Source organism: Myotis yumanensis, unplaced genomic scaffold (genome assembly GCF_028538775.1).
Source record: "Myotis yumanensis isolate MYYU_CA2020_CCGP unplaced genomic scaffold, mMyoYum1.0.hap1 SCAF_1, whole genome shotgun sequence".
Taxonomy (NCBI): Eukaryota; Metazoa; Chordata; class Mammalia; order Chiroptera; family Vespertilionidae; genus Myotis; species Myotis yumanensis.
In genome coordinates this window covers 6,978,034-6,991,550 of record NW_027223752.1, presented here as the reverse complement: position 1 = coordinate 6,991,550, position 13,517 = coordinate 6,978,034, and the positions used below count along the sequence as shown (strand labels likewise).

At 49.0% G+C, this 13,517-nt stretch overlaps 1 protein-coding gene across 3 annotated transcripts in view; it reads right to left on the bottom strand.

The window, feature by feature from the left end:
* EVL (Enah/Vasp-like) overlaps positions 1–13,517 on the bottom strand; it is a 118,505-nt gene that overhangs the window by 38,336 nt on the left and 66,652 nt on the right. For all 3 annotated transcript variants that reach the window (XM_070412959.1, XM_070412967.1, XM_070412953.1), the window contains exon 2: positions 4,564–4,732. In XM_070412959.1, coding sequence (XP_070269060.1) covers positions 4,564–4,732 — 169 coding nt within the window. The remainder of the gene's footprint in view (positions 1–4,563; positions 4,733–13,517) is intronic.

Sequence of the window (13,517 nt, the reverse complement as noted above, 5' to 3'; positions counted from 1 at the left end):
GGGGACAATTTGCATATTAGCCTTTTATTATATAGGATACTGAAAGAGAGAAACCACCAACCAAGAGTACTATATCCAGTAGAGTTATTCTTTAGGTGTGAAGAAGAAATAAAGGCTTTCCCATATCAACAAAAGCTGAGGGAATTTACCACAAGATCTTCATTACAAGATATATTGAAAGATGGTCTTCTACCTGAAGCAAAAACACAAATGTATACAAAACTTTGAGTAAGGTGACAGACAGAATCACGATATAAAGGTTAAAGGGAAAGTAAGCATTAAAAATAACAATAGTTAGTACAATATGGTGATAATTCTTGTATCATTATCCCCATGGAGTTATTGAGAGACTGAAATAATAGACATGAAAAGTGCTCTATAAGATATACTAGTAAGGAGATTAAACATGTAAGATATCCCTATTTGGTAAAATACCAGGAATCTGTACCCCTTAAAATGTCCGACCTTGTACTCCACATTGACTGGGAGACAGACCTGTGAAAATTAGTCTTTACTCTTGAGGTCCATAAAATCACTGTGAACCAGGTTTCCTGCCACTCTCACAATGCCTCGGCTTATTAAGAACCTCTTTTATGTTCCTACTAGAGGCCCGGTGCATGAATTTGTGCACCAGTGGGGTCCCTCGGCCTGGCCTGCAACATCCCTCGAGCGGTCCTGGATTGCGAGAGGGTGCAGGCCAGCCTGAGGGACCCCACTGGTGCACGATCGGGGCTGGGGAGGAACTTGGGAGGTTGGCCAGCCAGGGAGGGACCGCGGGAGGGCTCCAGGGCGTGTCCAGCCCATCTCGCTCAGTCCCGATGGGCCGGACTCCAGCAGCAAGCTAACCTACTGGTCAGGGCGTCTGCCCCTGGTGGTTAGTGCATATCATAGTGACTGGTCGACTATCTGCCCCCTGGTGGTCAGTGCATGTCATAGTGACTGGTTGACTGTCTGCCCCCTGGTGGTCAGTGCACATCATAGCAAGCGGTTGAGCGGCCTTAGCATATCATTAGCATATTGCACTTTGATTGGTTGTATGGCCGACCGGTTGACCGGACACTTAGCATATTAGGCTTTTATTATATAGGACTACAGGCCCAATGCATGAAATTTGTGCAAGGGGCTTGGCCCCTGCTTCCGCGGAGGCTGTCTCTGCCTCAGCCACCGCCCACCTCAGCAGCCAGGGGCCTCTGCCTCGGCCCCGCTGCTGTGGCTTTGTCCAGAAGGATGTCTGGTCTAATTAGCATATTACACTTTTATTATTATAGATTGCATGTTTATGAACATGCAATTCCAAGCACAGGGCTGTGCTGGTAACTTCTCTGCCAGACTCTAGGTCTCCAGGTTAGAGTCACCACAGCCTCTCTGCATGCACCCAGGAGTCACTGAGGGCTGCTGCCAGAGTCTCCTGCACGGGAAGTCCTCCTCCCAAAAGAGCCCCGCCATGTGGTTTCCTCTGCAGGAGGCAGCGAGGTGTGGAGCCTCCTGAGAACAAGGTGCACATTAGTTTCCGGGAATCCTGTTCTCCAGGCCCGTGCCCCCTCCAGCACACCTTCCATCTACCCAGAGTACCCTGAAGGCAACCAAGAGGCATGAAGGGAGTGGAAAACTGGTCATAATGAAAGCAATCCCTTAGGGACACCCACTATGATTCGGAAACTGCACTGGGTAATGGGCCTTATGTCAAAGGCGAGTACCAGAGTGGTATGTCCATGTCATCCCCCACCCATGGGTATGTTATGAAAATGGGTAAGATGTTTTGGCTGCCACCATAATGGGGACTCAGGATGCTATATATCCTTCAGTGTACGGTGCGGTGTACCTCTAATAGGCAGAGCTAGAACTGATGACCTGGAAGAACAGGGAAGCAGCTTCCAGGAGGTTTTGAGAGAAACCTTCCTATCAGTAAGCTTGTCAACAAGGGAAAGGGATGCCTCTGAAGGTACCGAGTTCCAGGTTAGAGAGACTACCTTTAGGCAGGAGTCCTGAAGTGGGGATGTCCCTTTTAGCCACAAGATTCTGAAACTTAACAGGGTTATTTTGGCCAAAGCAGAAACACAGTCAACTGGCAGCCACTAAAAATAGTCTTAAGTTTCTGTTCTCTCTTTTCTTTTCTTTTTTTTAAAATCCTCACCCAATAATATTTTTCCCATTGATTTTTAGAGAGAGAGATAAGAAGGAGTGGGGGCCGAACCGGTTTGGCTCAGTGGATAGAGCGTCGGCCTGCGGACTCACGGGTCCCGGGTTCGATTCCGGTCAAGGGCATGTGCCTTGGTTGCGGGCACATCCCCACTGGGGGGCGTGCAGGAGGCAGCTGATCGATGTTTCTCTCTCATCGATGTTTCTGGCTCTCTGTCCCTCTCCCCTCCTCTCTGTACAAAATCAATAAAATATATTTAAAAAAAAAAAAAGGAGTGGGGGCAGGAGGGGGATAGAGAGGGAGGGAGAGAGAAAATGAGAGGGAGAGAATGAGAGAGACTGGTTGTTTCCCACACGTGCCCGGACCGGGCTGGGGACTGAACCTGCAACCCAGGTCTGTGCCCTTGACCAGGAATCGAACCTGTGACCTTTCCGTGTGTAGGCTGACACTCTAACCACTAAGGCACACCAGCCAGAGCTGTCCTCTCTTTTCTAATTGCTAACGTGCTGATTCTTGCAGATAGCAGCTAACCTGCTGCTCAACTTAGCCAAGGCCTGGCCAACAGAGGATGCCAGAGATGCTATTTAGGTCGAGTTTTTCACAAATGCTGAAACCACAGGTCTGTTGATTTCACTGCTAAATGTGTCCCTGTCAATCTCTAAGCGAGGGGTGAGCACTGAAACACTAACCAGAGTCCCTGTGGTTAAGCCACACAAGCCCTTTCTCCACGTCTCTATTCTGGTCCCTGTCACATTAGCCAGTGGTCGGCAAATCGCGGCTCGGCAAACCGCAGCTCGCGAGCCACATGCGGCTCTTTGGCCCCTTCAGTGTGGCTCTTCCACAAAATACCGGCTCTTCCACAAAATACTGACTTCTGCGCATGGGCCACGAAGTTTCAATCGCACTGTACGTGCGCGCTCGCACGTGGTATTTTGTGGAAGAGCCACACTGAAGGGGCCAAAGAGCCGCATGTGGCTCGTGAGCTGCGGTTTGCTGACCACGGCATTAGACTGATCCGTCTTAGTTATGTGTGCACAACTGTTCCTGACATAGGTGGACTTACCCTCTATTTGTGGAGGTACTTACCAGGTTCACTCACAAACTACCTTATCTGATTTGTCCAGGATGTACTATTAGGAAGAGAAATGCTCCCAGATTCTTCAAATCAACTTGCTGTTCCTTCCAAAGACAGACTTAGGGCAAGCATGTCGAACTCGTGGCCTGTGGGCCGCATGTGGCCCACAACGAATATTTTTGCGGCCCAGCCAATATAATGGTATGTAAGAAACGTTTTAATAAAAATTTCATAACTTAATTTTTACAATATCCTGTTATACATAATTATTAATAACGAACTATAATGTTCACTAATGACAGATTACTATAATCATGTTGCATTCATTTCCCTTATGCGCAGGCGCACCATTTCTCTCCACTAATACTAGCAGCGAATATTTTAGCAGCTGACTGCCACGTCATTAGCCTTGTACTGACTTGTTTGGTGTGCGCAACAGGAAATATTTCGCTTTCAGAGAACAAGAAAAATAGGTTTATTTGCATTATGCTTATTAACTTGTGCAGTTATTCAGTGCCTGGTAAGTTATGTTCAAAAAATATTAATTTTTATTAAAATGTTCTATTATGTTATGTTAACGATTACTCATTTATTTCAGCCCTTTGTATTCAGCATGTCTCTACTGAAATAAACCTACGTTTCTATGGAAATTGAAGCTTTTTTTTTTTTGCGGCCCACATAAGCTTACACCTTATTTATTTGGCCTGTGTTAGCCTTTGAGTTTGACATGTTGACTTAGGGCCATTGTCGGCAAACTGCAGCTCGCGAGCCACATGCAGCTCTTTGACCCCTTGAGTGTGGCTCTTCCACAAAATACCATGTGCGGGCGCACGTACAGTGCGATTGAAACTTCGTGGCCCATGCGCAGAAGTCGGTTTTCGGCCTGGGCGAGTCTATTTTGAAGAAGTACTGTTGATATTTGGCTCTGTTGACTAATGAGTTTGCTGACCACTGACTTAGGGGGTTGATGAACAAAAAAATTTTTATTGTCATATTACTCATGGATATGTAGGCATAGAATAAAACTAATATATTTGTACAATATATTTTTCAAAGCTGTTTCACATCTATTATTCTAATGTTACATTAACACACAGAATTATGCGGGATGTGGGTTACTGTCTCTATGAGACAGATGTGAAAAATGGTGTTCAGAAAATATAGTTTGCTCAAGATCTCATAGGAGAATGTGGGGTCAGAATCTGAACCCAGATCTTCTGACTCCAAACCTGACCTTGTTTTTTGGACCTCTTTCACTATACCGTGTGTACGTGCGTGTTTATGCGTGCACGTGTGGGTGCGCATGCGCGGCACAGGCTGGGGTGCCACCGGGGGCTCCGGCACTCACCTGCTGATCCTGCAGCTTCACTCCGACGACTCTGAAGGTGCTGCTGGCAGTGTTGTGGTAGATGTTGATCCGGCTGAAACCCTGCTGGCCGGGTTTGATGGGTACCCATTTCTTACTGGTGTCATCGTAGACCATCACGGAAGCCCGGGCTTGGCAGATACTCTGTTCACTGCAGAGCAAGAGAAAACTTAAATGTCAGGGGCAGCCACGAGGGATGGAAGCTGGCTTTGCCCTTTTCTGAGCCAGAGGCCACCTGCTATTGCCGCAGAGAAACCTCCTAACTGCCAGAGCTCCCCGCAGTCTGTGGGAGGGCTGCTCCGGGAGGTGGACAGTCATTCTCCAGAGACCCCGGGGCTGCAGAGGAGTGTGCTGTGCCAACACTCTCAATAGCGCGGAAAAGACGCACAGCTTTCCTTTTAGGGGAAAAGGCGCTTGAATGTGGAAGGAATGACAGCTGGCCAACTGTCTCCAGTCCTCCAGGCACTGTGTAAAATAAGGCAATGCTGGGCTTCACAGCCTGTGAAGTAGCCACAATCACCCCACTTTGTAGATGAAACAATAGAGGCTTAGAGACTTGGGAAAACTGATACCAATTCACACAGGAGTTCAGTGATTACATTTGGGATTTCCCATCAGTTCTGTCCGACTGTGGAGCACACGACAAAGACCATCTTCTTTACAACAGCCAACGAAACGCTCTGTTTGTGATACTGTGACAGGGCACCATCACACAAGCTCCATAGACAACAGAACACGAGGCGACCTTCTCCGAACAGAGCGAGAGCAATCCAAATAAACACCTGGCTGCGCCTGCTTTGCTGTACACATTTAGTAATAAGCGACGTCATCTGTTCAGAATACGACAGGAAACCAGGGAAGAAGCAAAAGAAACCCCTGCGAGAGGAAACAGCCGTCGCTGAAACCAGGCACTCCTGCCACGAACGCCAAGGAAGGCCGCTGCCTTTGCACAGCGGCCTCCTCATCCTGAGCAGCTACTTTCTCGGTCTTCAGCGCATCAGAACCCCAGGTTAGAAAGGTAAGGTCCGGTTTTAAAGGTAGGCGCACCGACAACAGTGAGGCGTGGCCGCTATCAGAGAGGGAGGCCATATGAACACAACTGCGTTAGAATTAGAAACAGAAGTTAAAGCCCAACAATTTGAGCCCAAATAATTTATTTTTAATTTTTAAAAATATATCTTTATTGATTTCAGAGAGGAAGGGAGAGGGAAAGAGAGATAGAAACATCAATGATGAGAGAGAATCATTGATTGGCTGCCTCCTGTACATCCCCTACTGGGGATTAAGCCCAAAACCTAGGCATGTGCCCTTGACCAGAACTGAACCTGGGACCCTTCAGTCCACAGGCTGACGCTCTATCCACTGAGCCAAACCTGCTAGGGCGAGCCCAAATAATTTAGTATGAGAGGCGCCAATATAATCAGGTCAGAGAGGTCAAGGAACAAACGGCATCAAAGCGTTACCAGAGTGTTACATTTAACAAGCACCAGGGCAATCAGGAAGGTTAGGAGGGGGAGATGGAACAATCAACTTTTATGGGACACAGCTGCAGCCAGGGAGGTTACGGAGATGGCTGCAGCCCGGGAGTAAACTGAAAAGCAAGCAACCTGATAAGAAAGTGGACAGGCATTAATTCACAACGGCGCCAAGATTCCCAGAAGAGTGACCCCTTTGCTTCCCCCGTTTGCTCCCCCCGTTAGCTAGAAAAAGTATATAACCTATGCCTGAACCCTTAGTCGGGGCTCACGGCCGCTGCTCTGCTGCGTTCAGAGTGAGTTGTTGTGGGCCCCAACATGTTGGAAGCTAAATAAACCCCTTGCGTTTGCATAGAAAGCGTCTCTTGGTTCTTTGTGACAGCGGCTTGCACCCCGGACTTTACATTTGGAGGTTCCACCGAGATACCGGCGGGGGTGAGAGGGACCCCTTATTTAGGGCTGGAGGCTCTCCCCCTGCGGGGAGGAGAGGGACCCCCTATTTAAGGCAGGAGGCTCTCCCCCACTTGTCGCCGGGCACGCAGCGAGGTATTTGTTGCAGCCGCCTCTGGGTTCCAACAGACGCTTCTTGGGGTAAGTGACGGCGCCTTTCTGAATAGCGATCGCTTAGATATTGGAAACACAAATTTAGTTAGAGCTGGCAAATCTGTTTGGTCGGGTGGCTGTCGGGGAGGGGCGTGAGCCTCCCCCGACTGCGACAGACAGACTTGTCGGGAGGTCGCAGGCCACAACCCCGGGGGACGCCCTGGTGGAGTCTGGAGAGGACCAGGGACGCCTGGTGGACTCCTGTCTGTTCCGTCAGTTAGGTACGGATTCTGATTCTGGTTCTGTAGTTCTGTTGCCAGCTAGGTCAATTGGTTCTGTAAAACCTTCTTTTTGGATCCTTCGATTTTTGTCTCAACGCGTTGTGTCTGTCTTTGTCTTTTGTTCTTTGTTTCTTGTCGTTGGTGTGTTGGTGTGTTGGTGTGTGTGTGTTCTCTCCTCCACCCTCTGCTCCCTCCCTCCACCCTCTGCTCCTCCTGGATGGACGCTGTGGAATGGACTCAGACTGCTCTTTTGGGTATTGTGATTGATCAGTTCAAGGAGATTGCGGGAGGCTTTAGAGCTCCCTCAGAAATTGGGAAGTTGTTAAGAATTGAATGGATTGTTTAAACTCTGAATGAATGTCGGGTGAAAGTATGTGAGTGTAAAGACGGGGAGGGAGGGGGGAGGGGGCAAGTGTGCTGGAGCGCGGTGCGCGGTGACCGCAGCCCTCGCCCCGGAGCCTGGCCGCGCCACGGGCCCAGGCAGCTCGGCTGCAGCGGCTGAGGCCCGGTCGGCGGCGGGTGCTGGGCCGGAGCTGGAGCCCGAGCTGCGCAGCCTGGAAGAGGCCGGAGGCCGGGAGAGGCGGCGGCAGCCCAGGCAGCCCGAGCCCCGCAGCTTGGGCCTGCGCTCGCTCAGCGCCATAGGCGGCGGCGCGCCTTCGGGGGGCGGCGCTGGGGGGCTCGGGCCGGGCGCGGACTCGTTCGCGGAGCCTGGCGGCGGCGGCTGCGGCCGGCGGTGGCCGGCGTTGGCCCCGGGCTTGTGTGGAGCGCGGGGGGGCGGGGCCGGCGAGTCGCTTGCAAGAGGCCGGAGCAGCGAGGCCCCCGGCGGCGTCGGGTCCGGGGGAAGGTCTGGGAAAGGTCCCGCGCGGAGCCCACGGGCCGGACAGCTGGGGGCGGCGCGGCTACTCTGGACGGGAGCAGGGCTCTTCCCATGGAGATCGCGCCAGCTAGATGACAAAAAGTCCTTCTTGTAATTGAAAAGTTTTAAAATGTGTCTGGTATTTCTGTTCACATGTAAAGAGAAAAGCTGGTTTAAAACTAATGCGCGCAATTGTCCTGTTTTTGGACATTTAGATAGAGTTTTGAACTAGAGTCTCTTCACACATGTACAGAATAAAACCCAAGACTGATTATTTCCTAAGGAAAATAGCTAATTTTACCCAGGGAAGCAATGCAGGCTTGTTCTAGCAACAAGCCTCCAAAAGAAAATTCAGTAAGATTGCCTCTGTTACAAAATTTGCCAAAGTACATGCCTTAATAATAATAATTGGATTTGAATCTCAAGAAATTATGTAGCTACAAATTTGCCTCTTGACTTTCCCGAGAGAAAAATGGTGGTTTTAAAGTCAAGGGCTGGGCCAGGCCTGTTTGCCAGCCTCAGGTGTGGTTTTCCATAGCTGCTGGAAACTTGAGACCTTAAAATTTACTGAGTCAAACAATAAAAAAAAAAAAAAAAAAAAAAATGTTCATCTAGGTATTATTAATCTGAATGTGCCTCATACAAAATCTAGAGGGTAGAATTGAATCTATTGGTTAATTGTGCCTTATATTTTTGAAGTTTACGAGAAGTCGCTGACCACAGAGAGACAGACAGCTATCCCAAGATGACGTCAACAAGGCCTGTATACTCACAAACTGATAATTGCTAGCTGTGGTGATTCAAAGTTTTAATGGGGAATGTTATCTGTCTTTATTGTTTAAGTATATGTCTTTGTTGTTTAAAATTGTTTAGCTAGTGAAATTTTTGTTTGTATCTCCAAAAAAAAAAAAAATGATGAATGTATTGCTAATCTGAGGAATGTTAATTACTTACATGTCACCTTAAAAATTAATTAAGGCTCAGAGTTCTAACTAACTAGAATGTACAGCTTTGATGTGATGGAGAAAGGTAAAGAAATACTTAATGGAAGGTCTGAGGCATGGTTATGCATTTTTGAAGGACATAGAAAAAAGGTTTGAAGGCTAACCTAAAAGAATGAAATTTGTAAAGATTGTGTATGTAATAAAAAGAAAAAGATAAATGTTAAAAGAAAGATGAATGCATGATAGACCAGTAAGCTGGGACAAGTAGAATAGGGAAACTAAACAAAAATCCTGTTTTCCCTAAACCAAAGACATTTGGAGTAAATGCTTTGCATTTGCCTCCCTAAACAAAGGTTAAATCGTTTATGTCAATCTGATTAGTGTCATTTGTTGTCCATGCCCAGGGACAAATGAAGTTAGAAAATAAGCCTTATTTTGATTAGTTCTTTCATTCAGGAGGAGCTAACCCGGTCCCTCCCTGCAACATGAATGATAAAATGTATGTTAAGAAATTTTAAAATTGCTCAAAACTCGCTGCCTTGGGTCCAGTTCTGCATGTATAAGAAGGGACAGAGTAAGGTTTAGTAGCAGGAGTGGAGAGGCAGGCAGGGCAGGAGCAGGCCAAAAGAAGCTGGCGAGGCCATCCAAACCACCCAGCCGCTATTGGCCAGAGCCGCCTGAGGCAGACCTCCTCGGACTGGCAACAGCTGACTCTGACTAGGACAGGCTGGGCTCTTTCCAACTGGGCCCCCATGAACCGATGGTCGAAATGAAAATCGGGGGCCAGACTGTGAACTTTATGGTTGGTACAGCGGCAGAGCACTCGGTAGTTACTCAGAAGGTAGCTCCCCTCTCAGGACAGGAAGTCACCATTATTGGAGCTACCGGGACCACAGCTGCAGACTGTTCTGCCGCCCCCGCCAATGTCAGTTAGGCGGCCATCAGGTGGTTCATGAATTCCTGTATTTGCCAAATTGCCTGGTCCCTCTAATGGGCAGAGACCTTTTAGCCAAAATGAAAGCAGAAACCACTTTTGCCCCAGATGGTTCAGCACAGCCCTGCCTAGGTGAAGAGACCTCTCCAATGATCCTGCCCTTAGCAGTGCCGAGGGAGGAAGAATGGAGACTTTATACCCCCCCAGCCAAAGGCCCCCACATCTGTTCCTGTCAGGCCCCCATCAGGGGACTTGGATGATGTTCCTGTTATCTGCTCAAGAGCCCAAGACTGTAAAGATACTTGTTCACTAAAAAGATAATTGTCTCTTTTCTTGAGAGGGCTCCAGAGGGCGCACAAGGACATTTGGCTGCGCCTTGGCGCCACCCAGGCAAAAGGCACCTCCTGGAGCCTCGATGGAAAGGTCCCTACACCCAACTCCGTGGTGCTGACGACCCCCACCGCTCTCAAGATAGACGGTGTCGTGACCTGAGTCCATCACACCCACGTCCGGTCAGCGGACCCATCCATGATCCGGAAAGACTTCGTCAAGCTACAGCGTGCTCGACCTGCCTGATGCTGGTAACATTGAATAGACTTAGATAATGCCTGCATCTTCATGGACATGGCTCCAAAGAGACAAGGACAATTTATAGAATCACATGTTTAGTAGCAGAAGATGTGGCTGCCTAAAGCGGCCATGATGCCTATATTATGTTTCATTGTCACATTAACCTTTAATTCTCTTGCAGGTTTAAATGTATGTTGACTATCCTGGAAGGGTACTATGTGGGGTGAGCCCCAAAAAGTAAAGGGTGCCTAGCTGCCAAGAGGGCAGGTGCCCACCTGGGCAGGGAACAGTGCCCATCAGGTTTTGGTCTCTGTTGAGAGACAGCTAATAGTTGGCAGCCTGTGTACTGCTTGCAGGCCTTTATGACCATGCCCATGTCAGGGGTAGTCTGAAAAGAGAAAAAAAAAAAAGCCTGTTTAGAGTAAAAAGTCTGAAGCATAGTTATACATAAAAAGAAAGTTTAATGCCAACAACTAAAAGGAATTGGCAAGGAAAGTCAGAAAATCTTAGAGTAGATCAGTATGTCTTTCTTCTTATGTAATTCCTCCGAAATTTGGCGATGCTAACATGGCAATACATTTCTTTGCATAGATTCAATAAGACCGGTTCCTAATAGTGGTTTTATTAACGAAAAACTTTGACTGGAGTATCATGTTTTAAAGAGCCCTGTCTAAGCTCTAAAGACTTGAAGCCAGTAAAAATGCCACGAAGGAAGCCTGGTATTCTGCTTGGAAGCCCTGAAGATGGCTGGCGCTGGAGTGTCAGGCCGATGCCCTACCATCACTGGCGGTTGGTAAGAGTAAAAGGGGAGCAGTAGGGATGCCTCTACGTTCCTGCGGAGCCCCCACACGCTCTGGGCCGCAACAAGTAGGAGGGCTACTGAGATGGGCTTAAAGCCTGGAGCGTGGGCTCAGGTGGAATTGCTACAGGTGAAGAATTCACCTAACTCAGCAGATACTGCAGGCGGGCCTGATGGCAGCTGGGTGGCATGGCTTCCTAGCCCTACGGGGCACATTAAAATTCAACCATGAAATTCCAGCAAAGGTAGTCAGTTACCATTCTTGTTGTGTTTATACAAACATCAGGACAGTAGATAAATTAATCTTAATTTGGCTTTTTAATAGCCATGGAGAAATTTTAAGAAGAAAAATCCTATTTCAATAGAAGTTGCTAAAGCTAAAATAGTTTCTTTCCTTATCATCAGGCAACAGTACTCAGCCTTAGCTGAGCCTGAGGGTCTCTAAGATTAGAAACCGTCCACAGAAAAAGGGGGGAATGAGAGGCGCCAATATAATCAGGTCAGAGAGGTCAAGGAACAAACGGCATCAAAGCGTTACCAGAGTGTTACATTTAACAAGCACCAGGGCAATCAGGAAGGTTAGGAGGGGGAGATGGAACAATCAACTTTTATGGGACACAGCTGCAGCCAGGGAGGTTACGGAGATGGCTGCAGCCCGGGAGTAAACTGAAAAGCAAGCAACCTGATAAGAAAGTGGACAGGCATTAATTCACAACGGCGCCAAGATTCCCAGAAGAGTGACCCCTTTGCTTCCCCCGTTTGCTCCCCCCGTTAGCTAGAAAAAGTATATAACCTATGCCTGAACCCTTAGTCGGGGCTCACGGCCGCTGCTCTGCTGCGTTCAGAGTGAGTTGTTGTGGGCCCCAACATGTTGGAAGCTAAATAAACCCCTTGCGTTTGCATAGAAAGCGTCTCTTGGTTCTTTGTGACAGCGGCTTGCACCCCGGACTTTACAAGTAGAAGCAAAAGTGTGCGCACTAATGGACGGTCATCAAAATGAGTCCAAGCTGTTGGGAAAAGTGACATTATGGTCACCTTACCATATTTCTTGGAGGGAAATAAAATACTTGAAAAAGGTCCCACTCCCAGCCCCAGTGGTTACTGAATGACGAATCAGTGGCTTTTAGGAGATCGGCCCTGGGTGACTTGGAAACCCCCACCTGGCCAACGTAGTGGGTGCCTAAGTGTCCCTGAGGGCTGAGCTTCCTCAGGACCTGCTCAGCTCCCTGCTGACGTGGATGGCGGAGGATCAGTGTACAGATCATCATCATCATCATCACAGTGGCTCAGTGGACAGTGCAGACAAGCCTTCCCACATGTCCCCTCACTTCCTTTCCCATGAGTCCCTTGCACATTTCACGGGTCCAGCCAGCGGCATCACGTGCCAGTGCTAGGTGTTGAACCCCCTGGGAAAGCCTATGCTGGGCCTCAAACTTGCTGTCGACCCCCCAGCTCTGTTCTGCGGTTTCGAGGTCCAGGGTACATTGATGTCAGCTGTCCACACCTCACGCTGGGAGTTCTGTCCGGGAACAGAAGTGAGTCGCAAGGGCCTTTTTGTGCAATTGTGCCGCATCTTTCCCCCATAGTTCACCATTCATTTAACAAACATTTAAGGGGAAGTGGGTGATGAGCAAAATAGGCATGGTCTTCCCAGAAGAGAGCCATGTGATACCCTCAGGGAGAGAGAAACCAGCGCTGTGCTCTGCCTTCTGGCGCCTGAAACCTCACTCGATTGTATTTTTCTATTGATTTTTAAAGAGAATGGAAGGGAGGGGGAGAGACAGAAAGAGAAACATTGATGTGAGAGAGACACATCAATTGGTTGATTGTTGCCTTCAGTATGCACTCCGACTAGGGCAGGGATTAAGCCTGCAACCAAGGTATGTGCCCCTGATTGGAACAGAACCCATGACCCCTTCAGTCCGAGGGATGATGCTCTATCCACCGAGCCAAACCAGCTAGAGCCCACGTGTCTTTTAAAAAAGAGAATATGCTTAGGCAGAGGTGCCCTCCCCCTGGCTAGCCCTTTGGGTCTTATCTTCATGAAGTCTGGTAGAAATTACACTGTACACAGAAACAGACAGACCTTGGATTAAATCAGTTTCCTTCCAATATAAACTGACCAGAATCAAGTTACGGGCTAAGCTGTGTCACTGCCGAGCTCAGCCGCCCTGGACTGCCTCAGGGGCTGGGAGATCCGGAGGTGCAGGCTGGTGTCAGTGAACAAAACTGAGCCTGAGGGATGTGGGCTGCAACCCCCGCTCCACCGCTTGCTGGCACGTGACCACAGAGGCCCTGCGGTGCTGTAGAGCTGAGTGTGACAGCCACTGTCCTCACAGGGCAGGTGCCGGGTGGCAGGGCAGCGCTCTCCAGAGCCCCTGGGTGGCGGCCATGGGAGTGCCTTTCAGAGCTCCAGGAGAGCCTGTGACGGAGCAGAGGTGACCAGTGGTCCCAGCGGCCACCTGTCTGGATGCCACCATGTCGCACAGAGGCCATGTTTCTCCAGGCTGCTCCGTCAGTGCCCGACACAGGCC